Source organism: Oncorhynchus mykiss, chromosome 28 (assembly GCF_057628025.1).
Source record: "Oncorhynchus mykiss isolate SJ-2025 chromosome 28, ASM5762802v1, whole genome shotgun sequence".
Taxonomy (NCBI): domain Eukaryota; kingdom Metazoa; phylum Chordata; class Actinopteri; order Salmoniformes; family Salmonidae; genus Oncorhynchus; species Oncorhynchus mykiss.
The window spans coordinates 31,661,039-31,688,516 of record NC_143049.1 but is presented as its reverse complement, the minus strand read 5'-3'; the positions used below and the strand labels follow the sequence as shown (position 1 = coordinate 31,688,516).

The window sequence follows — 27,478 nt, the reverse complement described above, 5'->3', positions numbered from 1 at the left end:
AGCGTTCACATCTGCAGACCATACGCAGTCATAAGGCCCCCCTATGCAAATGAAAACAAACACGCTTCACCCTGCACCCAGCCACAAGCAGCCAGCCGAGACAGTCAGTCCAAGTTGGACAGGGTAACAGCAAACCAGAGAGAAGCAGGGAGAGGGACGCTGCCTCCCTGTCCAAAAACAACCCCCATACCCCGTCCCAGTAGCCCTACTCCTTGGGTGTTCTGAAGGTCTGGAGGGCACAGCTACACCGTAGGTGTACTGTAAGCGATAGGTGTTGGGCTTTTTTTTTTCAACCTTTATTTAACTAGGCAAGTCAGATAAGTACAAATTCTTATTTTCAATGACGGCCTAGGAAGTGGGATAACTGCCTTGTTCAGGGGCAGAACAACAGATTTTTACCTTGTCAGCTTGGGGATTCGATCTTGCAACCTTTCAGTTACAAGTCCAACGCTCTAACCACTAGGATACCTGCCGCCCCAACGGGCTCAGGAGCGCTTCCAACGGGCTCAGGAGCGCTTCCAACGGGCTCAGGAGCGCTTCCAACGGGCTCAGGAGCGCTTCCAAAGAAGCAATTAAACTGGCCTTAAGACTAGTTGAGTATCTGGAGCATCAGCAATTGTGGGTTCAATTACAGGCTCAAAATGGCCAGAAACAAGTACCTTTCTTCTGAAACTCGTCAGTCTATTCTTGTTCTGAGAAATGAAGGCTATTTCATGCAAGAAATTGTCAAGAAACTGAAGAACTGGTACAACGCTGTGTACTACTCCCTTCACAGAACAGTGCAAACTGCGCAAAAGGGGAGCCAACTCCATTTAATGCCCAAGATTTCAGAGTGAGATGTTCAACGAGCAAGTGTCCAAACACTTTTTTTTATGTAGTGTTTTCAACACCTTTCATTTTAATTCATTCACTTTACTAAATGTTTTACTGCAACGTCAAACTTCCTGACTTCTCATGGGACGTCTCTAAATAACAGTTCACTGAATAACATCGTTGCAAATTATTATGGCATTTCCAAATCCCTCTGGGCAATAAAGGTTACGACTCTTCAACCTCTGATGTCTTTTAGTAACAAGGTTTCAGTCAGTTACTCATCCAAACACTTCCGCCATGAGAAAGGGGAAGGGGACTGCCATGACAGGGGAGTCACTTTAATTAGCATTACTACCTCCCACCCACCTTAAAGAAGCAACGAGAAACCTTCCCTTTCAAAGCTGGTGAGAGATAGGCATCATGAAAGGGCCTCACATTCCTTTCACCTGTCAGCGGCCACGCCACACAAAGGACATCAAAGCTCCCACAGCGCAACGCTTCAAAGTTAAATATAAAGGCAGGAGGGCGCTGTGTGTAGGGATCAGTATATCAGGAGTCCAAAAACATGATATTTCTAAAGCTCTGTACAGTTGCTCATGCTCTGGTATTAGAGGTGAAAATGCGAGGGGTTAAAAACATGACAGCATAATGAAGCTTGCTAGCCGCAGTCCCTGAAGACATAACGTGTATATATATATATATATACATATATATACATATATATACACATATATATACATATATACATATATATATATATACATATATACATACATATATATACATATACATATACATATACATATACATATATATATATATATATATATATATATATATATATATATATATATATATATATATATACATACACACACACACACACACACACACACACATACGTGCATACATACATACATACGTATGTATTTCCACAGCAATAGTTTAGGCCACTTATTATGCAGTTACTTCGGTAGCAATGAAGCTACGCTAATAGTCAGTCAACAGGATTTACTTGTCTTCTGATGAGGTTTTCCAAAATAACTACAAAGCCGATACAGTTAAACAGTTTCCAGTCAACAGATATGACTGCCTACACTGTTACCATGGTAACTGGTTGTTTACTGAGAATATATCATGTTAAGCATCTTCATGACTCATTTCCCCCAAATCCCCCATAGGAAAATACTGTCTCTACTCAGGTGAATTGAACGTAAATACCTGATATTAGTTGAATGTCTGGTTGAACATCTAAATGTCATTCCTTTTTATTTACCCGTCAAAGAAAAAACATCCAAAGTTAACAAGCTGAGAAACTGGTTGCGGCAATAACTGGAATGTGTGCATGCGCGCGCGTGCGTGTGTAAAATACTAATCCATCTCTAGGAGCGAACAGAGAATCTAGGATCATTTTTCATCAGCAGCAGTCAAGTGACAAAACACTTAAAAAGACACTTCAAACCTCGATACACTTACTACATACGAACGTATTGAAGTGGACTCGCTGGCAACACGGTGTACAACTGCGGCGTTCCCGGTCTGTGTGTGTCAGTAGAATAAAAGTAAAAGTTACAAGTAAAACATCTCAGCAGTCAGCACCAATTTAAAACGCTTCAATACCTTCGCTAAAAATACTTTAAAGTATTCACTTAAAAGCAAATTATCTTGGGTAACTAGTGTAATATTGTTGTCTCTACCTTCTTTCCCTTTGTGCCGTTGTCTGTGCCCAATAATGTGGGTACCATGTTTTGTGCTGCTACCATGTTGTGCTGCTACCATGTGGTGTTGCTACCATGCTATGCTGTTGTCTTAAGTCTCTCATCGTGGTGTGTGTTTTGTCCTATATTTTTAAAATCGCAACCCCTGTCCCCGCAGGAGGCCTTTTGCCTTTTGGAAGGCTGTCATTGTAAATAAGAATCTGTTCTTAACTGACTTGCTTAGTTAAATAAATAAAATAATGCCTCACGTTGTTCTCAGAGCCCTATTATGGTTGTCAGTGATTTACGCAGTTTCAATAAAAAAGTCCAGCTTCTAAAATTCAGACATTTGCGTAGTTAATTACAATGAGCTCCATGGGGAAAAGTTAACCCGAAATAGTGAGCTGGTGTGACTATGAATTCAGTGAAATAGTGAGTTGGTGTGACTAGGAGTTCAGTGCATGCGCACCATCACAGCTAAAACGCTGTCATGGAAAAGAGCTGGTACTTTTGAACAGCAATTTACTTCATGAGAAAAATTATTCCTTCCCCTGCAGATCAAAGGCTGATCTGTCAGGAGCCAGAGGCCAGATCAATGATCTCCATCCGCCATTTCCACTGTCCCGCTACTTACCAGCTGATTAGTCCAGACAAATCTGCCCAATTCAAAGGGCTAAGGGGCTATCAAGCAGCCAACTATTTCTCTCTTTCTCACTTACTAGTACCCCCCCTCACTCTAACCCTTATTTTACCCCCTCTTCTCTCCCTCCTCCTAACCCCTCTCTCACTCCCTCCATCTCTCCAGAAGCTTGTATTTTGAAAAATGTCACCCAGTAAAAATTCCTGCTGGCCACTGGTCCCTGAAAGTCACACAGCTGTGCTGGATAGGAAGTCGGTTCCCAAGACCCTGGCTTGCCAGATTTGTAAGAAGAATCCCTGTAGAAAATTAGCAGGAAGCCCACTATATGGAGAAACTCAACCCAGCCAAGATTGAAGTTTAAAGACAGGCACCGTTTTTGCTCCATCGGGAATGTCCTTGAATTGAGCATACCCTACCCTGACTGCGGTGGAGTGACTACAGACAAGCGAGAGTGCTTGTGCAAGCTCTTTCAGTGATAACAGATTGTGTCCTCTCTCAGAGTCATTAAAATGTCTGCCATCCTTCCTGTCAGAGATAAGGAAAGACCCATTCAGTCACCCAGCCATAGATTAAGAGGGCAATTCACCGGCTGTCACTCAAGCATGGAAGTCAGTGGCTTGTCAAAAGGTCCTTAAAATGGCAAAAAAAATTATGTCATGGCAGAATGAAAAGCAGAGAGAAACACAAATTCATAAAGTTTTTTTCTATATAACCACAATTTAAAGTGATTTCCATATTCATGATAAAATGGGAAAGCATTGTGAGAATTCACAACCACATCTATTAAATGTCACAGGACGAGCAAGTGACTGCGACAGAAGACAGTCTGTTTACGACCAAAATGGCATTAACAAAAAAGAAACTAGTCACTCTGTGCCACAGAAAGCACGTAAACTAGCCAAAACATCCAGTGGGATTCATGCGTATGTGGTCGCCTCAACGTTATGAAGCAATGGAAGACCTAGAAAGGAGGTGGGGCTGGACTATATGCAGAATAAATAATGATCATCTTTCAGAGCAGTGGAAATGCACACAAGCTCATAGTAACATGACCAACTAACTGTGTGTGATGGATTTCTTAGTGGTCCCAATGAGCAAAGGTAACAACAGTCAGCCTTGACTTATGCCTCACCAGCTTCTCTCTGAAGACCATCTGTCTGAGCCACTTGAAGTCCAGCGGTTTGAAGGCAGAGAAGACGAAGAGCGAGTCCTTCTCGTATCGCTCAGGCTTCTGGATGGCCCCCTCGGGGTAGGTAATACGCATGGTGGTCTTGGTGCCCACGTCCTTGCCGAAACCAGTCACCGGAGCCTCGTTCAACCTGCGGTTGGAGAAGAAGCGCTATGTGGGCGAATAGAGTACCACAGTATGAGTCATAATACCCATAAAACCTAGCAATCAAACAAAAATCGTTTTTTCTACCATTCCTTTTTCCCATAGGGGATTTTAGAAACACTTAAAATAATGGCGGTGTTTCATGTAGGCTTACCCTGGCGTGACGTTTTGAGAACCATGTAAATCTCTCTAGGACAACATGACTTTTATCAATATATTTGCCTGTATTTATCCCCCAAAAATGAAATGCTAATTAGCTGCTAATGTGGCTATCATCAAGAACTACAAATGCCATGATGACCTGGACGAGACTGCCAAATCAAGGCAAAGGTAAGAATCTCTGGATTAACTATCTAATAGCTAAATTTAGTAATGAATAAGTCGGCTAAATTTCTTTAAATTGACAATTCCGTGAACTGTCTCTTGATAGTTTTAAATTGACACAATACCCATCAGCAAAGATGCCGTGCGGGAGCATAGTCTTGAATGTTGTCTACTTTGATGCTAATTAGCATTTTAGAATCTGAGCGTAAATAGAGCCAAATATATTAAAGTTACCTTGTCCGAGAGATTTACAAGGTTTTCAAAACATCACGCCAGGGTAAGCATACACAAAACACAACCCTGATTTGAAATGTTTCCAAAATTCCCTATGGGAAAAATGAATGGTGGAAAAACGATTGGAACCATTCCCTGTTTGACCGCAGGTTTTATGGGTATTATGACAGCTCCACTGTGGGGCTCTATACATTGTGTGTTGACATCATAACAAGACTGGGGACTTGAGAATTTAGTTTCACTCCCTCTCAAATATGACTATAATTTTTGCCAATCAAAACAATGAAATGGTCATTTAGCTTCTATTTAGTTTCTTTCTGATACTGGGCTTGCCAACAAATGCCCAGTACCCTTCATGGTGTACTGATAAAACAGTAGGTTTAAACTCATATCAATCTAAGCCCTAACCTAAGTCAATCAACATTAACAAGCTTCAGAGTTCAGGAGGAATCGACAATAAGCAGGATGTAAATCACATCAAATTCAGTGTTTTTGGAATTTTAACGTTTGTGCTTTTCTTATAACTAATTTCTGTCTTCTATTCATGCACTGATCTAATAACCAATTTCTGTGTTCACGCAAGTGACTGACTGAACGAATCCTCACTCATCAGTATCTGCAATTTGTCAGGACTTGTTTTGAGAACGAAAGATCTCTGTTTCAAGGTCTTAGCTTAAAGAGAAGAAGCTTTATGAGGTTTTGGTCTGTCACATGTTATGAACCAGTATTGGTTGGTCACATGAATGAAACAAAATGGTAATGATTAATTAAGCTAAATCACAAATATAACTTATATTATGTACAGAAGTCTCATCCAGATCATCATGGCATAAGACAACTGCTGGGACTGCCCAAGCAGAGCTCCTGATTGATTGGGGCGGCAGGTAGCCTAGTGGTTAGAACATTGGGCCAGTAAACGAAAAGGTTACTGGATCGAATCGCTGAGCTGACAAGGTAAAAAATCTGTTGTTCTGGCCCTGAACAAGGCAGTTAGCCCACTGTTCCCCAGTAGGCCGTCATTGTAAATAAGAATTTGTTCTTAACGGACTTGCCTAGTTAAAAGATTAAATTAAATACATTGACGTGTGGTGCTTTGAGGTGCTGACAAACAATGATTGATTTAAGATTGACTTCAAGTGTCCCTGTGTAAGAATTTCAACAACAAGGACTTCATTATTTTTCCCCCCTGGAACTGGCATCGCGTTGCCCTTACATTAGTAAAGACTCACCTCACCACAATGTCGTAATCATCGATTCGGGAGCCCAGAGACTTATTAGCCAGGATACCACCATTGCCCACGATAATGCATCTTTTACAAATTAAACTGGAAGAGAAGAATGTCTGGCCAGTTAGAATGTTTGAAAAGAGAAAGAATGTGTGTAAGTGCTAGTATGTACAGTTGAAGTCAGAAGTTTACACACTTAGGTTGGAGTCATTAAAACTCATTTTTCAACCACTCCACAAATATCTTGTTAACAAACTATCGTTTTGGCAAGTCAGTTGGGACATCTACTTTATGCATGACACAAGTCATTTTTCAAACAATTGTTTACAGGCAGATTGTTTCACTTATAATTCACTATATCACAATCTCAGTGGGTCAGAAGTTTACATACACCAAGTTGACTGTGCCGTTAAACAGCTTGGAACATTCCAGAAAATTATGTCATGGCTTAAAAAGCTTCTGATAGGCTAATTGACATCATTTGAGTCAATTGGAGGTGTACCTGTGGATGTATTTCAAGGCCTACCTTCAAACTCAGTGCCTCTTTGCTTGACATCATGGGAAATTCAAAATAAATCAGCAAAGACCTCAGGAAAAAAATGTACACCTCCACAAATCTGGTTCATCCTTGGGAGCAATTTCCAAATGCCTGAAGGTACCACGTTCGTCTGTACTACAAACAATAGTATGCAAGTATAGACACCATGGGACCACGCAGCCGCCATACCGCTCAGGAAGGAGACGCGTTCTGTCTCCTAGAGATGAACGTACTTCGGTGCGAAAAGTGCAAATAATCCCAGAACAACAGCAAAGGACCTTCTGAAGATGTTACGGAGGAAACGGGTACAAAAGTATCTATATCCACAGTAAAACGAGTCCTATAATCGACATAACCTGAAAGGCTGCTCAGCAAGGAAGAAGCCTATGCTCCAAAACCGCCATAAAAAAAGCCAGACTACGGTTTGCAACTGCACATGGTCAGGAAGTTAAAGGTTGGTCGCAAATGGGTCTTCCACATGGACAATGACCCCCAGCATATGTCCAAAGTTGTGGCAAAATGGCTTAAGGACAACAAAGTCAAGGTATTGGAGTGGCCATCACAAAACCCTGACCTCAATCCCATAGAAAATTTGTGGGCAGAACTGAAAATGCGTGTGCAAGCAAGGAGGCCGACAAACCTGACTCAGTTAAACCAGCTCTGTCAGGAGGAATGGGCCAAAAATTCACCCAACTTATTGTGGGAAGCTTGTGGAAGGCTACCCGAAATGTTTGACCCAAGTTAAACAATTTAAAGGCAATGCTACCAAATTGAGCGTATGTAAACTTCTGACCCACTGGGAATGTGATGAAAGAAATAAAAGCTGAAATAAATCACTCTACTATTATTCTGACATTCTTAAAATAAAGTTGTGATCCTAACTGACCAAAGACAGGGAATGTTTACTAGGATTAAATGTCAGGAATTGTGAAAAACGGAGTTTAAATGTATTTGGCTAAGGTGTACGGCTAAGGTGTAAACTTCCGACTTCAACACTTTGCGTTTGTGTGTGAGAGAGTTTTACTTCGTTCCTGTGGTAATTACCTGTCAACGTCTTGACCCAGCCCATAGTTCTTTGTGGCAGTTAGAATAATGTCTATGATTGTTTCTGGGAAAAAAAAGAGTTTAGATATCAACTACAATGAATTATTATTGCTAGTTCACAGACAAAAATAATAATGAAAAGGATTAATAGCTCCTCTTCAATAAACAACTGTCGAGAACTTCAACTCCCAGAAGGCTGGCTAGGTGGTCCTTGGGAGAGTTGGAGGTCTGGAGAAGAGAACATCCCCCACATTTATTCAATTACAGATAAGGATAAGCCACAGGCCAGGTGACTAACGTTGTAAAAGACATATATCAGAACTCTTACATTGTAAGACATATTGGTCTTCGCCCCCACAGCCCACTAGCACCTCTTGGCTCTTTGCTTCTCATATTAGTCATATATCTACCATGGCCAGATTATTGGGAGATCTGCACTACTGGTCAAACGTATTTTTTTACTATTTTCTACATGGTAGAATAATAGTAAAGACATCAAAACTATAAAATAACATATAGAATCATGTAGTAACTAAAAAAGTGTTTAACCAATCAAAATACATTTTATATATTTGAGATTCTTCAAAGTAGCCATTCTTTGACTTGATGACAGCTTTGCACACTCTTGGCATTGTCTCAACCAGCTTCATGAGCTATGATAAACCTGGCTCTCATGAGGACCGCCTCCAACTCAATCATCAAGTTTGCACACGACACAACAGTAGTAGGCTTGATAACCAACGATGACGAGACAGTTTACAGGAAGGAGGTGAGGGATCTGGGAGTGTGGTGCCTGGAAAACAACCGCTAACTCAACATCAACAAAACAAAAGGAGATGATCGTGGACTTCAGGAAACGGCAGAGGGTGCACCCCCCTATATACAGGACTGCAGTGGAGAAGGTGGAAAGCTTCAAGTTTTGTACACATCACTGACAAACTGAAATGACAAACCACCCACAGTGTGATGAAGAAGGTGCAACAGAGCCTCTTCAACCTCAGAAGGCTAAAGAAATGTGAGTATCACCTAAAACCCTTTACGGATGCACAATTGAAAGCACCCTGTCGGCTGTATCACCGCCTGGTGCAACCGCAAGGCTCTCCAGAGGGTGGCGTCGTCTGCCCAACGCAATACCGGGGGCAAATTACCCGCCCTCCAGGACACCTACAACACCCGATGTCACAGGAAGGCCAAAAAGATCATCAAGGACATCAACCACCCGAGCCACTGCCTGTTCACCCCTCTATCATCCAGAAGGCGAGGTCAGTACAGGTGCATCAAAGCTGGGGCCGAGAGACTGAAAAACAGCTTCTATCTTTGTTTAACACTTTGTTACTACATGATTCCATGTGTGTTATTTTGTAGTGTTGATGTCTTCACTATTATTCTACAATGTAGAAAATAGTAAAAATAAAAACTCTTGAATGAGTAGGTGTTTTAAAACTTTATACCGGTAGTGTATATCTTTTGTCCAAAAAAGTAATATTTGAAAGTATCACTCATGACCAAAAGTATGTGGAGACCTGCTCGTTAAACAGCTCATTCCAAAATCATGGGCATTAAAATGGAGTGGATCTCCCACTTGATGATGTAACAGCCTCCACTCTTCTGGGAAGGCTTTCCACTCGATGTTGGAACATTGCTGCGGGGACTTTCTTCGATTCAACCACAAGAGCATTAATGAGGTCGTCACATGTCTCATTCGGCGTTCCAATTCATCCCAAAGGTGTTCGGTGGGGATGAAGTCATTGTTCTGTGCAGGCCAGTCAAGTTCTTCAACACTGATCTTAAACTATTTCTGTATGGACCTCACTTTGTGCACGGGGGCATTGCCATGCTGAAACAGGAAAGGGCCGTCCCCAAACTGTTGCCATAAAGTTGGAAGCACAGAATTGTCTAGAATATCATTGTATGCTGTAGCATTAAGATTTCCCTTCACTGGCCTAGCCTGAGCCATGAAAAACATCCCCAGACCATTATTCCTCCACTACCAAACTTTACAATTGGCACTATGCATTGGGGCAGGTAGCGTTCTCCAGGCATCCGCCAAACCGTTGGACTGCCAGATGGTGAAGCATGATTCATCACTCCAGAGAACAATGGAGGCAAGCTGTACACCACTCCAGCCGACGATTAGCATTGAGCATGGTGATCATAGGCTTGTGTGCGACTGCTCTGCCATGGAAACCCATTTCATGAAGTTCCAGACGGACAGCTCTTGTGCTGACATTGATTCCAGAGGCAGTTTGGACCTCAGTAGTGAGTGTTGCAACCGAGAAGAGATTATTTTTACATGCTGTGCGCTTCAACACTCGGTGGTCCTGTCTGCGAGGCTGCGTGGCCTACCACTTGGTGGCTGAGCCATTGTTGCTCCTAGACGTTTCACTTTCACAATAACAGCACTTACATTTGACTGGGGCAGCTCTAGCGGGGCAGAAATTTGACGAACTGACTTGTTAGAAAGGTGGCATCCTATGACAAATCTGGCATTACTTTCAACATGACGGTACCAAGTTGAAAGTAACTGAGCTCTTCAGTAAGGCCATTCTACTGCCAACGTTTGTCTATGAGATTGCATGGCTGTGTGCTCGATTTTATACACCCGTCAGCAACGGTTGTGGCTGAAATAGCCGAATCCACTCATTTGAAAGGGTATCCACATACTTTTGTATATATAGTGTATAATCACATTTAAGCATCTACATGGGTCTCTTGCAAGAGTAATGCAGCAGGCTTACAGCTTTATCCCTCTAATGATTAAAAAGCAGAAAAAGAGCAGCGGCCCATTGTTTGGACAAGGTGTCGATGTCCGGCATCAAGCATCACCTCGGGTAGCAAAAACAGAGGACCAGACCACACCCGACTCGAGGGGGTGCGAAATCGCAGAAGGGAAGTTTTCTTCAAGGGGGGAGACATAACGGCTAATTGTTATTAGCGACTAGGATAAACACTTCAGCAAAGTATGTCTGGGCAGCAGCTCAGACAAATAACCATCGCCTTGACGTACACGGTTCTGCCGATGAAAATCTTCAGCTGAAATATGGAAGAGGGACTGGAGGTCTCTGATAATTATGCTACAGCATGCAGCTATAGAGCAGAGTAGACAAAAGGTAAAGGGAAACACCGGAGACTGGTCAGTCTAACATTAATACATCGTCAATGCTTATGAATCACTTGGGATTGGCAAAGAGCATAATTGTATACAGGTCAGAAATCTCTCAACTTTATCAAACTATCTATTCTAGGTGCATTGTGGTCTGGTCAGTTGGTATAGGCCAGCGGTCCCCGGCCCGGTGATTGGGAAACCCTGGTCTATGCCAGCGGTCCCCGGCCCGGTGATTGGGAAACCCTGGTCTAGGCCAGCGGTCCCCTGCCCGGTGATTGGGAAACCCTGGTCTAGGCCAGCGGTCCCCGGCCCAGTGATTGGCAAAGCCTGGTCTAGGCAATCCAAAAGCTTAGCTCCGATGCACATGGGGATATCCTTGGTTTGTCTATATGACAGTCAGAGGCTTAGACATGACTAGCTAAAGTCAAGGGGTACAAAAAGGAGAATAATTTAAATGGACTTTGAATGGGAAGGTATCTTAAACAATGGGTGACACTGTAGCAATAATTGAGCTATTCCCTTTATGCAACTAAATTGATACTTAAATGTATCTAAATAATATTTTAACATAAGTTACATTTAAAAAGAATTAGGGCTAGGTTTTATTTGACCGTATTATCCTGAATGAACTAGCCCCATCCAAAAGATGTCATGAGCCATGTTAATGTAACATGGCAGGGAATATTAGCTTAAAAACTGACATTTCTCTAAACAAAAAAGCTAAACAAATGAATAATTAATTGGGCGTTGGGGGAGGGTATGAAATAGGGGTACCTGAAATGTGGGGGTCTTGAAATTGGGGTCCCTGGGGGGGGGGGGTGGTTAGGAACCCCTTGCTTTAGGTAGTAAAAAAGGTCTCTTTAAAAAATGCTCCCCATGCTGGCTTATAGCATGATGGAGGGGCTTTCACCTGCATAAAGTCTAGCGAACAAGACTGTGTTTCAGGTAAACCTCCATGGCAGCTTGGCAGCAACAAAAGCTAAAATAAAATGTTTAACATTTTGTAGGGATTCTAATTTGGAATCCTTTGTGGAGTAGGTAACACTCAGTGTACCTTTACGCTCACTTCGTTCATAAGTATTGGAAAATATGCGAGAGGATGCACTCAGGCCACAGCCTTTTAACCTCATCTTCCCAATTCAGATGTGCTGAAGTTTGATTCATGAAATGCATAGATTCTTGTCAGTCTTTTGGCTGTCAGTGAGCTACCTAACCCCATATTGAGACATGACTACTTCACAGTCGAGGAAAGAACGGTAGGTAGCCTAGCGGTTAAGAGTGTCGGGCAAGAAACCGGAAGGGTGTTGGTTCGAATCCCCGAGCCAACTAGCTGAAACATCTGTCAATGTGCCCTTGAGCAAGGCACTTAACCCTAATTGCTCTGTAAGTCACTCTGGATAAGAGCGTCTGATAAATTCTTATTATGTTAAGTAGCTTTATAGTTTAATGCATTTTGCCATACATTTAGAATGGGTGTTGAAGTTGGAAAATGCCATAGAAGTTTGTAGAAGTTCAGAGAAACTGAAAAGTGCTGTCTTGCTATCCAGATGTTGCCGTAGCAAGAAATGTCCTGTACTATTAATGCATCCCATTCTCACCCTCTACCCTGCCCCCCACCCCAGGTAATGGCACAGTCAGAGGCAGTGTGTAGAGACATCAGAGTGCATGACAGGAGCAGAATTAGACCAAGTATGCCAGGAGGGCTGTTCTGCCAGCTCTATCACCAAGAGTAAAGATGTGCTAACTGACGCATGGTGATAAGGATGGTAGAGCCCTGGCACCCTCTTCTCTTTAGCTTACCTATCCAGCTCAAACCACCATCCATACACAGTTCCAAAACCACCATGACGAGTTAATGTCACATCCATTGACATCAATGAGATACATGGATGGGGGCATAGTGATTTACAGGATAAATTAGGGTTAAGTGCCTTGCTCAAGGGGGCATAATCCAATTTGTGCACATTAGACACGCAATGTGTCTTACCTTGTGTTTTGAATCCAAATGGAGGTAAGTAACTGCTGACTTTGGCCAGACGCTTGAAGTTCCGGTCGAGAAACATGGGAGCTGGCTTCATGAACCTGTGAGAACAGCAGAGAGAAGAACGGGAGAGATTATATTTTACAGGATTTGTCTGTTCAACCATGTGCAGGTCCAGGAGGACTAAAGTTAAACAAAATAGGCCTACTTTTGTGTTGTGTTGACTTAGTTGCACCCTCTCATTTCCAGATGCATAGTTCAAAAGCCAGCCAAACCCTTGTCCTATTCCAGATAACGTGCCGCGAGAGGTCCACCGCAGATAACGTGCCGCTAGAGGTCCACCGCAGATAACGTGCCGCGAGAGGTCCACCGCAGATAACGTGCCGCGAGAGGTCCACCGCAGATAACGTGCCGCGAGAGGTCCACCGCAGATAACGTGCCGCGAGAGGTCCACCGCAAATAACGTGCCGCGAGAGGTCCACCACAGATAACGTGCCGCGAGAGGTCCACCACAGATAACGTGCCGCGAGAGGTCCACCACAGATAACGTGCCGTGTTAATCAAGTTAGATTGACACTCGTCAATGAGCAACGGAGTTAACCTGAACACCCATGCAGGGGTGAGTGAGTGAGGGATCAAGCAGAGAACATGTGTCTGGGGGTACACCACAATGTCTCGCAGGACACTAGTTTTTTTCTAAAAGCGTTTCTTCTCTCGTTCTCCCCGAGAAGGAAGTGGCCCCCACTCATCTCTGCCGTGACCCCTAGGGCTCTGGTGTGAATGTCCTGCCAGGAGTTAAAGACACTGGACCGTAAGAGGAGACGCTTGTTCCACTCATCAATCTAACAACGTCATCCCACTTTTCCGCTTCGCCCCGTTCCCCAAACCAATCCTGCACACACAGAGAGCAAAACGGGCTGGCTCAAGGGAGGAAAAGACATAACACAGGGGAGAAAGAGAACAAGCCTCCTGCATGTACCCTCATTGACAAAGTTTTTTTTCCCAGGAAAAGGTCTAAATCATTCTTGACGCATAGTTTGGGTATACGTGTCCTGACGATGTATTGATGTCAGTGTTTTTCTGTCCCAGATGATTTGGGGCCTGGCTGTTTCGAGGAAGGGGCCGTTTTACTCAAGAGGGCAGTGTTGATTGGTAATCTGTGCAGAAACAGTTGGCGCACTAGAAAAGTATTCCCACACCAACCTAGTTAGTTACAGGTATACAGACTGGGGTTTGATGTACAGAAACAAAGCAAACAACAAAAATCATCCTTTGAAGATTTTAAAACATTTTTAGACTCCAGGAAAATGTGCCATGACATTACAAACCCACTTCCCCTGCCCTCGGAGGCTTCAAATAAAAATTGCGTTTGGCATACTCAAAGAAGCTGTGACTGTTAAGGGTACACGGCACATTTAAGCATTTCCACCCCCGGCCCCTGGCTGTGACGACCCCCCTTTGATAAAGCCCTCTCAGAAGTAGCCACCTCCCCTGGTCAGGCCCCTCGGACCTGGGCTGTACGTGCTGCTTCTGGAAGTGTGGCCGGACGATGGATGTCTGTTTTTATGACCTGCTGTCTCGCTGGGGAGAGCACAGGGGTTGCCGTTTAACAAGCCTGCAGCTCCAATGCTCCACTTTTACAGCTTGCAGTGAAGGTTTTCACAACAAGCTCGCAGACTGGCATTTAAACAGAGGGGGATAACAAGGACATTACTGGTCCTAGGATGGTTCATGTCAGACACTATTCTAGCGGAGAAATTATTTGTATGATTAGTAGCCATTTTTTTTTTTTTAAGTGAGTTTGGTAAAATGTTGTTTACATTTTGGAGATTCTAGTCAGAAAATGTTGTATGAAATGCAATATTAATTACATGATAACCCCATTTTAAGTACTTACCTTCCTAATAAGAACAATTCATTTGGCCTCACATGAAAACTTAACGCTCCACAAGAGATCCTAATTATATGTCTATACAACACCGGTAGCTTCTCAGTTTAAACTGACAATAACAAGACATTCTCTACAACTCACAGGTCTAGGGCGCAAACCACAACATGTCCTCCACATCTGAAGGAAGAACTCAGAGTGGCTTAACTAACCCCTAGTGGGGCTGTGTTTACAGCCATGGGCCATTTTAACCAACCTCTAGTTATGGCTGCCCACAGTTTACAGTTTAGTAATTTAGCAAACACTCTTATCCCGAGCAATTTACAGGAGCAATTAGGGTTAAGTGCCTTGCTCAAGAGCACATTGACATATTTTTCACTTAGTCTGCTAGGGGATTTGAACCCGCAACATTTAGTTCTCTGCCCCAATGATCTTAACCGCTAGGCTACCTGCCGCCAGTTAAGTGTGACAAGTCAAGCGGAAGAAGGCTAACACCAAAGGAATCCGAGTCCGCTATCAGATTACCAGACTTCACTTCCTACTAAGCGTGTCTGAAATCAATGACCAAACATGTTTAACAAGAAGAGCCGCTTTTCAACTTCCCAAAATGTTACACTTCCCCCAAACTCCTTAATTGCACTTGAGACACAAGTTGTACCAGTGTCAGAAGGGAGAAAATAAAATAAAAAGTCAGTCATGTCTGACTCTCCATCTCTCTCGATCTCTCTCCTCACATCACCTGACAGAGAAGTAGACCCTTGCCAAAACAAACCGCAATTCATCAACATGTGGCTACAGGGGCCCAGCCGCGGTATAAATAACTGGGACAGTCAAGAGTCTCCTCGTCCATGGACAGACAGGGATCTGGTCTGCTTGTCTTAAAGAGAGAGAGGGCTCCCAAAACTTGAGGCCAGGGCACATTGTGCTCATTTCCTCTCACTGGGGGCCATATTTTGATAACCGCTCCGCTCAAGTTCACCGCCAACACTTGATTTAGGGCTCCAATACAAACAGTTTGGCGTGAGGGGAGGTGTTGAAAATATTGTATTCCGTGGGGCAGGGCCTTTTGGAAGAGAACAAACAAGGAGGATGGAGGTTGAGGGGGTGGGGTTTATCTGGTCAAGTTAACAACTGTCAGTGTATATACTTTGTTTCTACTACAGATTAAATAATTAATGTGAAATTCAGTTTGCCAAGAAGAAAAAGTAGGTAACGTTTTTAAATGAATCATCAACTTATTTGGTCATGAGAGTGAGACCAAAAAATGGATTTAGATGTGGCATACAGAGCTGGGGATGCCACTCATCTATGTAAGTGGCCTGACAGGGAAGTGGCCAAGAAGAGGTAGCCATTTGCTTATTTAGAATCTGTGGTTGCACATGTCATGCATGAACGAACCAGACATTTAGCTTTTTCACACATGGCACTCAAACTCTAACAGGACATCTAACAGACACACAACTTTGTCACTATAAGTCATTAATTGTACTAACTGAATTGTGTTACTGATGTGAATGTGGTAATAATCAATGCTGTCCCGGCGGGGGCTGTTTGTAGGGAACTTTGAACCGACACGTGTGGCTGATTAGAGGAAGTCGTTGGGAGACATTGTTAACACACAGCCTCGTAGTTGGACGGGCCTGAAAACCGTAGGGCTTCTTCTTTAACGACTGCTGTAATTTAGCAGCGCCGCAACGTAGCTCGCCCAAAGTTAGGATTACTATCTGACTCCAGAGAAAAGGCCTAAGACTATTTGTGTAACATACCATGATGACCCCTTTTGGTTTCCGTATGAGTCATAGTTAACCATACAAATAACACAAAATACAAGAAATATCCTGTCATTGCTGGTCTTCTTCGTTATTCAAAACTGTCTAACCCAATTGAAGCATTTTGTGCAACTACTAGCTGTCTTTTTGAAAACGATGTATGCATCATCACAGCATCATCGTACATTATGTTAAGATGGAGTCGCCATCTTCCACATTTAGGGGCAGCTGAGGAAAAATGCCCTGGCCCATTGTTCTGCTATGTTCAACATGCCCCTTTACTAGCCAGACCTGCTAAGCACTCATGAGACAATGACCCATGGCTGGAGAGGAGACGGTTTTGGGATGGCATCAAAGGCCCAGTGACATCATGGAGGGCCGTTGAGTGTTCCATGAAGGAAGATCTGATGAGTCATGCCCTCCTGGACAGGAAGTCATTGCCCCTCAGACAAAAGGCTCTGGCATCCACTTCAAATGGGGTAGGACAGGGCTACGCTCTCCCAACAGAGATGCTTTTGTGTTCGGAAAGCTGACGAGGACATGGCATAGTGCAAGGTTCCTCAGCTGGCAGCCCGATTCTATTTGTCCCCGAGTATTCCCACGCATAATAGAGAGATATCTGTGATCGTATACAAATGTAAGCAAGGCCTGAAATTACATTTTAGTCAAATATTATATCCATTTGGGATTCTTGCGGTCAATTTGCAGTCTACAAACGATTTGTAATTATGTTCCAGCCCCCTGACAATCTGCCCACGGCTGAATGTAGTTGATCCTGGTATAGTGTGTGTAGTGAGGATATAAATTAATGACTAAAAAGATTGTGTGGGAATGTGGGGGCTTTTATTCCTGAGTTGATCCCCGTACGCCATGCTGGCTGGAGTAATGTCATAACGTCTCTAGGGGTGCATCTCAATAGCTTAGAGTTGCTGCCTCTCCTGAACTCCTCTCCTTCAATGGCACTAAACTGATATAAAACATTTGGCTTCACCTGACCAGTTTTTTTCAGCAGTGCAAAGTACAAAGGAATGGAGACAAGGAGAGGAATCCTCTTAAGATTCAACATGCACCCAAGGACTCTAATCAAACCCTGGAGAGAGTTTCTCACTTTGGATAGATGGCAGTCATCTTGGCAGCTGCGTAGCCTGGCTTGCACACTCCTTCGCTGAGGTTGCCATACTTGTACGCCAATTCTGCTGACCTGCAAATGTCACCAAGAGGGAAGGACAAAAGGTTATTAGATGAGACTGAGAACAACATGACCAGATAACACTGCACTTCCACACAATCCAATTTAGACAAAGATCTCCCAGGAAGAAATAACTAAAAATAGTTTGAGATGATGTGGAGAGGAGAAAATAAAATCAACATGTTCCCTTCAGCCCATCCCATGCCTGTCCTATCCTATTTAGAGGTAATGTAGGACGAGAGAGGTCACGTTCTAACACTCCATCCAGCAGCCCATTTGACCTCCTCCTCATTACTATCATGCTCATGAATTAACTGCTATATGGCACGGGACTAGTTCAAATAAACAGGGGGGGGCTGTACTATGGGAGGCCTATCCGTCACACATAGGGAGTGTTGATGAGATGGGGGCATGGCAGGGTGAAGGGGGTGCGTGCCCATGGACAGGCTACAGCTGGATTGGACTGGGCTGGAGTCTCTTTGCTAACGGGCCATCTTTGCTAGGTCAGAGGAAGTGATCAGTTGGTGACCACTGCTGTAGGCAGTTGTAATAGCAGGTCCAGATGATGAGAACCAGCATTTAAACCCTCTCCTGAAGTTGTGCCTATAGAGAGTGTCTTCAGAAAGGATTCACATCCCTTTACTTTTTCCATGTTGTTGTGTTACAGCCTGAATTTAAAATAGATTCAATGTTGATGCTTTACCACTGGCCTACACACAATTACCCATAATGTCAAAGTCGAATTATGTTTTTAGAATTTTTACAAATGAATTAAAAATGAAAAGCTGAAATGTCTCGAGCCAATAAGTATTCAACCCTTTTGTTATGGCAAGCCAAAATAAAGTTCAGGAGTAAAAATGTCGTTAAGTCACATAATAAGTTGCATGGAGTCACTGTGTGTAATAGTGTTTAACATGATTTTTGAATGACTACCTCATGTACCCCACACATACAATTATCTGTAAGGTCCGTCAGTCGAGCAGTGAATTTCAAACACATTTTCAACCACAAAGACCAAGGAGGTTTTCCAATGCCACCTATTGGTAAAAATAAAAAGCTGACATTGAATATTCCTTTGAGCATGGTGAAGTTATTAATTACACTTTGGATGTTGTATCAATACACCCAGTCACTACAAAGATACAGGCTTCCTTCCGAAGTCAGTTGCCAGAGAGGAAGGAAACCGCTCAAGGGATTTCACAATGAGGTCAATGGTGACTTTAAAATAGTTAGAGTTTAATGGCTGTGATAGGAGAAAACAGAGGATGGATCAACAACATTGTAGATACTCCACAATACAAACCTAATTGACAGAGAGGGAAAATAAGTAAGTCTGTACAGAATTTTAAAAAATCCAAAACATGCATCCTGTTTGAAACAAGGCATTCAATTAATACAGCAAAAATAATGGCAAAGCAATGAACACTTTTTATTCTGGGCAAAAAGTTGTTTGTGGCAAATCTAATACAACACATTACCGAGTACCACTCTCCATATTTCAAGCATAGTGGTGGCTGCATCATGTTATGGGTATGATTGTAATGGACTGGGGAATTTTTCAGGATAAAAATAAAACGGAATGGAGCTAAGCACGGGCAAAATCCCAGAGAAAAACCTGGTTCAGTCGGCTTTCCACCAGACACTGGGAGATGAATTCACCTTTCAGCAGGACAATAACCTAAAACACAAGGCTAAATCTATACCGGAGTTGCTTACCAAAAAAAGACAGTAAATGTTCCTGAGTGGCCGAGTTACGGTTTACATAAATCTATGGCAAGACCTGAATTTGTGGTCTGGCAATGATCAACGACCAGATTGACAGGGCTTGAAGAATTTTGAAAATAATAAATGGGCGGCAGGTAGCCTAGTGGTTAGAGCGTTGGGAGGGTAACCGAAAGGTTGCTAGATCGAATCCCCGAGCTGACAAGGTAAAAATCTGTCGTTCTGCCCCTGAACTAGGCCGTCATTGTAAATAAGAATTTGTTCTTAACTGATTCGCCTAGTTCAATAAACTGTATGTATGTATATATATATATATATATATTTATATTTGCACAATCCAGGTGCAGATAGCCCTTAGAAACTTACCCAGAAAGACTCACAGCTGTAATCGGTCTACAATGTATTCACTTCTGTAAATTTGAATACTCATGGTGGAGGGGTGATGAGAATTTAAGTTTAAAGTGGGAGCATCAACACATGCCAACAAAATACAATTACTCAAGTTTGCATATAAGCCATACCAACACCTATTTATCTAAACACACATCAACATTTATTAGTCATATAGGGATTGATGAGTGGTTATAATAATTCGACCCAGCATAATTGCTTGGTGTAAAGTTGGCAAAAATAATTCAAATTAATTATGTTTATTTGAATTAACTAGCGATGCAAATGAGATTAATAGGCCACAATACTAATATTCAGGCAACTAGTTCCAGTTCAGTTTCTGATTTGTTAAAACTGAATTTAGCCCATTAAGATCAGACAACTAGCATATGCATCTGCTAAATTAGCATATTTAGCATCTGCTACAACTATCAATTGGAGATGAAAGATGTTTCCCTTTGGGTTTAAAATGACATTTTACTTTACAAAATGTAATTTTACTTACAACTTTGCATCCAGCTTCAGCAGAAAGCCCTGCTTATCATACACTATAAAGAAAGAAAGAGACAGAAATGGGGTAAGAAAACGGAAATGAACAAACAGGATTCAAAATGGCTTGTGAACCAAGACTCATCCCATTGACGAAGACAGAGTGATCATCCATCCTCATCTCATAGTCAACTATCAGCGTCGTAGCCATAGTTGTATGTCTCTCGCCAAGTAAACAGCCTGTGGATTTTCATAAAGAAAAGAAACCAAAGTAAAACACTCTGTTGAAAGCAGGTTAGAGATCTTCGCAGCCGGTCAAACAAGCGGGGGTTAGGGAAAGCCAAAACATTCCACCGTGTCTCAAGTCCAAATGATAAGTTAAAAACAGCAGTTGTGGTTCACCTATGGAGGAGGACCGTGTGGGGTTGGTCCATAGGTGCCGTTTCCAGCCTCATCGGTATTTAGGCTTTTTTAGTAGCGAAGGGGAAAGAAGCGAAAGCCTAACGTCTTTAAAAAGATCTACCTGTTTTTTTCTGCTTGGACAAGAGAAAACGGTTAACAGCTTAGTGTCCTTCAACAGGGAAATCAACTCCACAAGACAGTTATTTGAATTCCACTTCAGTCCGTTGGTGTACACACGTATCCATCATTGTGACCTGGATGTGTTTCGGCATGACTCCAATAGACTACGAGGCATGCTGACTTAGTTCATATATCATTCTATGAAAGTGTTAGGTCAACACAATGCCCCAGGTCTCTGGAACCTACTACTACTGAACAATTTCCATTGATCTGTGAAACACAGTGAACACGTGTTACTAGTGAATCTCTACTAGCTACTACAGCCTGCAATTATCCAGACCGTCACCATCACTCATAACTGAACAGCATCTTCTGATGAAGCCAGTAAATACTGCATATCTGTGACTGAGTAAACATGTAAGGACAGCAATTACATAAATGACCCCTCATCAAAATAACACAATAAGCAAAGGGGGAGAAAGGGAAACAGTTCTCAGCACTCCTGTGGTTGCACTGTGCCTTCAGAGGGATGCTAGAGGAGAGAAGAGGAGGAGGCTGCCTTGAAAGATGGGCCATGGGTTTTAATGCAGCAGCTATGAGTGTGTATCGTGTGTGGAAGGAAGCGCGTCGTAGCCGGAGCTGAGCAGAGGAAGCAGCAGGACCCTGCCTGTATCATAAACCTCGGCCACTGAAACCACCTAGTACCAGACACCCTTTAGACTCTTTGTCCCTGCTTAACCTTTAACTTGATGCTCCTTTTTAAAAGGCTGATATAGAGCTGCTGTTCTATGCTCAACAACAGAGGGAGCTGTTGCATCATTCAATGGAGTGACATGAATGATTCAGCTGTGCTTTATTTGCTCCATTCACATTGGGATTATCAAACCAACTGAAATCCCACGGACACCAGTGCCGTCCGGTGTCTGACTGGGGGGTGTGTGGTTGTTGACTTGGTTCAAAAGGTTGACGAGAAACAGAGTCACATTTGCCAGTCACACTCATTTCTCTCACCATGCCAATGGGACACATTTCAAAAACAGTTGCACCCTGTAGCACTTGCCATCTGTCAAAGATCCGATTTACTGATAGTGTCATCATAAATTACACCTTTAACCTTTGAAAACATAACTTGTAATTGGGATGATGTCGACCGCAGAGAAGCTCTCTCTGCAAGAAACAAAATAGTGTAGGATTAAGCATGAACATCTTCTAGATGAGGAACCCCCCAACCTGGCCGGTGGGGTGTGATGTGTTCCAGGAGGAACATGGAGCTGTATTATTAAAGAGCGAGGGGGAAGGTTTGTACCTGAGCCTACTATTTGTCCCACGGTGAGAGCAACGTCCACTTCCAACTCTGAAACACAAAAAGGGTCAGTTAGGCCCGGTCCGGTGGGGTTAACCACAGCAACCAGTGTCCGCAGCCCGATAGGTTAAGGCAGGAAATGTGCACAAGACACAAATCCCTAATACCACAGAGGCCAATGAGGAAGAGGTTAGTGACGTTAGTAGCCCAAGGTTCCATTAAAAACCAAGAGTCTGGATCCCCCAAATCAAGATGCCTACCCACTGTGCTGGTAATCATCTACGAAATGCACATTTACGATTATTTTAGTATTTGTGGTTGTGGTTTCTGAAAGGTACCAGCAAAGACCACATGAGTAAATGAGTGAATGAGTAAATTCTGGTCAGAAAACAAGAGGAGAGGATCAAATGCAAGGCTTTTGTTGTTAGTGGAAAGTAGTGGAAAGTTGTTATTCCAAAGTGAGCCCCTAAGCAGCCAGGTTGCACCACTTTCCCACCACCACTCAATGTAAAGGGGGCTAGCGCCTCAGTCTACCTGTGGTGCTTTGACCTTTAGTTGGGACTATGAGAGTGGACTCCGAATCAATCTCTGCAAACAGAAGGGTTAGAGAGGACGTCAGATGAGACAGTGTCCGCTCAGCAACTGAGACCGAGAGGGCTGGACAGGAAGAATAGGCCCGGGAGTCAGGTAGAGCAGACAAGGACAAACCAGCACAAACAGACAGTCAGATAGAAAACTCTTTAACAGAGACGCATCTTATTGACCGTATTGTTTCTTTGCCAAACAAAGTATTTTCAAGATAGAGGCGGCTACTCCTACAATCTATTAGACTTTTAGGCAGGTTGAACTGGCCCATTACAGAATGCTGGACTCATAAATGCAACTGTTGCCCATCGGGCGGGTAAGGCACTGCAGACCCACCCTGACCTGTGAATCCCCCTGCTCCGTTCACAAATGTTGTTTGTTATCTTTACCAGTTGGCAACAGATCCACATTTCCTTAACATATTTGTCTTTTTAATTTCAAAGAGATTTAAAAAAAAGTGAACTCTTGCATAACGAAAGCTCAAGTTCAAACAGAACCATCCCAGGTCTTCAAAAGCAACAACATGTTCCTCAATCAAAATAAGCAGAGGACAGCTGTCGTGTTCTTTTATCTAACTGCTGATGATTAAACCCAACCAATAGGCCTCTGCTGAACAATGAGAAGGAAGACATACTGCAGTCTGTGTGAACATGAAAGCAGAGCAGGGGGCAAAGGGGTTCTAGGCCGGCAAACACTGGGTTGTTTGGTACTATCCTTTTATTTAGGTGGAGACTGCACTAAAACTGCCATTTTATCAAACTTAAAAATTATCGGCGTTAACACATTAAATACTCAATTAGGAAGTTATCTAATTGTATAGCCTAGCGTGCTTGCTGCCTTGCCCAAATTAAAACCAAAGTCATGGGTAAGGCATCATCACAGTAGACAGTCTACCACAAGAGAGTGATGCACCAAACATAGCAGTTTGAAATCCTGTCGGGCCACATAAGTCCAAACTGTGTGAAAAAAATATACCTATCCACTACATAACCAAAAGTATATGGACACCTGCTTGTCGAACATTTATTCCAAAATCATGGGCATTAATATGGAGTTGGTCCCCCCTTTGCTGCTATAACAGCCTCCACTCTTTCCACTAGATGTTGGAACATTACTGAGGGGACTTACTTCCAGCCACAAGTGCATAAGTGAGGTCAGGCACTGACGTTGAGCGATTAGGCCTGGCTCGCAGTCAGCATTCCAATTCATCCCAAAGGTGTTCGATGGGGTTGAGGTCAGGGCTCTGTGCAGGCCAGTCATGTTCTTCCACACCGATCAACAAACCATTTCTGTATGGACCTTGCTTTGTGAACGGGGGCATTGTCATGCTGAAACAGGAACTTCTCCAAACGGTTGGAAACACAGAATAGTCTAGAATGTCATTGTATGCTGTATCGGTAAGATTTCCCTTCACTGGGACTAAGGGGCCTAGCCCGAACCATAAAAAACAGCCCAGGGCCATCATTTCCCCTCCACCAAACTTTACAGTTGGCACTATGCATTCGGTCAGGTAGCGTTCTCTTGGCAACTGCCAAACCCCGATTTGTCTGTTGGACTGCCTGATGGTGAAGTGTGATTCATTACTCCTGAGAACACGTTTCCACTGCCCCCAGAGTCCAATGGATGCGAGCTTTCCACCACTCCAGCCGACGCTTGGCATTGCGAATTGTAATCTTAAGCTTGTGCGAGGCTGCGAGGCCATGGAAACCCATTTCATGAAGCGCCCAACGAACAGTTCATGTGCTAACGTTGCGTCCAAAAGCAGTTTGGAATTCGGTAGGGAGTGTGGCAACTGAGGACAAAACTAGTTTTAAGCGGTACACACTTCAGCACTCGGCGGTCCCATTCTGTGAGCTTGTGTTGCTTACCACTTCACGGCTAAGCAGTTGTTGTTCCTAGACATTTCCACTTCACAATAACAGCACTTACAGTTGACTGTGGCAGCTCTAGCAAGGCAGACATTTAACAAACAGACTTGTTGGAAAGGTGGCATCCTATGACGGTGCCACGTTGAAATTCACGGAGCTCTGTGGAGAATGCACGGCTGTGTGCTCGATTTTATAGCCGAATCCACTATTTTGAAGGGGTGTCTACATACTTGTGTATATAGTGTATATTATTATTGTATAAAAATAAAATAAAAATTCAGAATGGAAAATTCTCGTGTCGACTTAAAACAACTAAAACCAGATAAAGGGAGTAGAAACATAACGGACCAATATTAAATAATAACATCTTTGAGAAGAAAAATAAATACTACAAAATAAAAGCTAAACAGTCAGGAAGAATTGAAAATTCCAAAAACAATTCAGCAGTTTTGATTTTGTTACTATGTTTGAGCAGAAGAACACGGCATTAGCCATGGCAAAATGCATAGAATTGCAGGAAATTAGCTTAAAAACGCAAAAATGTCTATACCACCAAGATGGGGGCCTCTACAATTTAGCCGCACCGACCACGCTCATTACCTCGCCATGGCCGTCGAATCCCCTCATGTCTTGCGGCCAAAGTGGCCATTGTGCCCTTGGGCTGAATATAGTAATTATAATTCCCTTCTCCCAGCTGCCTGCTCCGTAGCACCTCTCACTCACATGGCTCTCTCAGATATCTCAAAACTTATTAGCCAATGTACTTTACGTAACCACGTCCTTCTCATAGTCAGTCATCATAGGTCTGACGGGGGCTACTAGTGGAGACAGACGGGGACGCGACTGTGCGTCAGTCATCACAGGTCTGACGGGGGCTACTAGTGGAGACAGACGGGGACGCGACTGTGCGTCAGTCATCACAGGTCTGACGGGGGCTACTAGTGGAGACAGACGGGGACGCGACTGTGCGTCAGTCGTCACAGGTCTGACGGGGGCTACTAGTGGAGACAGACGGGGACGCGACTGTGCGTCAGTCGTCACAGGTCTGACGGGGGCTACTAGTGGAGACAGACGGGGACGCGACTGTGCGTCAGTCGTCACAGGTCTGACGGGGACTATTAGTGGAGACAGACGGGGACGCGACTGTGCGTCAGTCATCACAGGTCTGACGGGGGCTACTAGTGGAGACAGACGGGGACGCGACTGTGCGTCAGTCATCACAGGTCTGACGGGGGCTACTAGTGGAGACAGACGGGGACGTGACTGTGCGTCAGTCATCACAGGTCTGACGGGGGCTACTAGTGGAGACAGACGGGGACGTGACTGTGCGTCAGTCATCACAGGTCTGACGGGGGCTACTAGTGGAGACAGACGGGGACGCGACTGTGCGTCAGTCATCACAGGTCTGACGGGGGCTACTAGTGGAGACAGACGGGGACGCGACTGTGCGTCAGTCGTCACAGGTCTGACGGGGGCTACTAGTGGAGACAGACGGGGACGCGACTGTGCGTCAGTCGTCACAGGTCTGACGGGGGCTACTAGTGGAGACAGACGGGGACGCGACTGTGCGTCAGTCGTCACAGGTCTGACGGGGACTATTAGTGGAGACAGACGGGGACGCGACTGTGCGTCAGTCATCACAGGTCTGACGGGGGCTACTAGTGGAGACAGACGGGGACGCGACTGTGCGTCAGTCATCACAGGTCTGACGGGGGCTACTAGTGGAGACAGACGGGGACGTGACTGTGCGTCAGTCATCACAGGTCTGACGGGGGCTACTAGTGGAGACAGACGGGGACGCGACTGTGCGTCAGTCGTCACGTCACAGGTCTGACGGGGGCTACTTGTGGAGACAGACGGGGACGTGACTGTGCGTCAGTCATCACAGGTCTGACGGGGGCTACTAGTGGAGACAGACGGGGACGCGACTGTGCGTCAGTCATCACAGGTCTGACGGGGGCTACTAGTGGAGACAGACGGGGACGCGACTGTGCGTCAGTCATCACAGGTCTGACGGGGGCTACTTGTGGAGACAGACGGGGACGTGACTGTGCGTCAGTCATCACAGGTCTGACGGGGGCTACTAGTGGAGACAGACGGGGACGCGACTGTGCGTCAGTCATCACAGGTCTGACGGGGGCTACTAGTGGAGACAGACGGGGACGCGACTGTGCGTCAGTCGTCACAGGTCTGACGGGGGCTACTAGTGGAGACAGACGGGGACGCGACTGTGCGTCAGTCGTCACAGGTCTGACGGGGGCTACTAGTGGAGACAGACGGGGACGCGACTGTGCGTCAGTCGTCACGTCACAGGTCTGACGGGGGCTACTAGTGGAGACAGACGGGGACGCGACTGTGCGTCAGTCGTCACAGGTCTGACGGGGGCTACTAGTGGAGACAGACGGGGACGCGACTGTGCGTCAGTCGTCACAGGTCTGACGGGGGCTACTAGTGGAGACAGACGGGGACGTGACTGTGTGTCAGTCGTCACAGGTCTGACGGGGGCTACTAGTGGAGACAGACGGGGACGTGACTGTGCGCGTCCTTATCAAGTTCCGAGGCGCATATTGAAGAACTGTCCACGTTTACTTTTCGTCAGCCAACAAGATCAGTATTGAACAGCAAAATAACTAGCCTGTCAATCTACTATCCCCATAGTACAAAAGTTAACCCATTCTATTAGTCAGCTTGTCGTTCTGTGTGAGAAAAAACAAAGGTCTTTGGGTAAGTTGTGGGACAACAGATCAAGTTAATGCAACCACTTTCAAAAATAACTTTTAAAAGCAATGAGGCTGAAGCAACAGATCAGAACTTTAA

The 27,478-nt window shown here is 44.2% G+C and overlaps 1 protein-coding gene across 25 annotated transcripts in view; it reads right to left on the bottom strand.

Annotated features, from left to right (window-relative positions):
- The window catches only part of LOC110508931 (CMP-N-acetylneuraminate-beta-1,4-galactoside alpha-2,3-sialyltransferase), a 78,901-nt gene that overhangs the window by 25,959 nt on the left and 25,464 nt on the right, over positions 1 to 27,478 (bottom strand). For 9 of the 25 annotated variants that reach the window (XM_090225061.1, XM_021589852.3, XM_090225062.1 and 6 more), the window contains 7 exons: positions 22,212 to 22,259; positions 20,400 to 20,442; positions 17,702 to 17,794; positions 12,943 to 13,037; positions 7,850 to 7,913; positions 6,271 to 6,366; positions 4,283 to 4,469 (listed from right to left, as the gene is read on the bottom strand). In XM_090225061.1, coding sequence (XP_090081187.1) covers positions 4,283 to 4,469; positions 6,271 to 6,366; positions 7,850 to 7,913; positions 12,943 to 13,037; positions 17,702 to 17,794; positions 20,400 to 20,442; positions 22,212 to 22,259 — 626 coding nt within the window. Of the gene's footprint in view, positions 1 to 4,282; positions 4,490 to 6,270; positions 6,367 to 7,849; positions 7,914 to 12,942; positions 13,038 to 17,701; positions 17,795 to 20,399; positions 20,443 to 22,211; positions 22,260 to 22,742; positions 22,797 to 27,478 lie in introns of all 25 variants that reach the window. The other 16 variants (XM_021589849.3, XM_021589851.3, XM_021589848.3 and 13 more) reach the window with 4 other exon arrangements.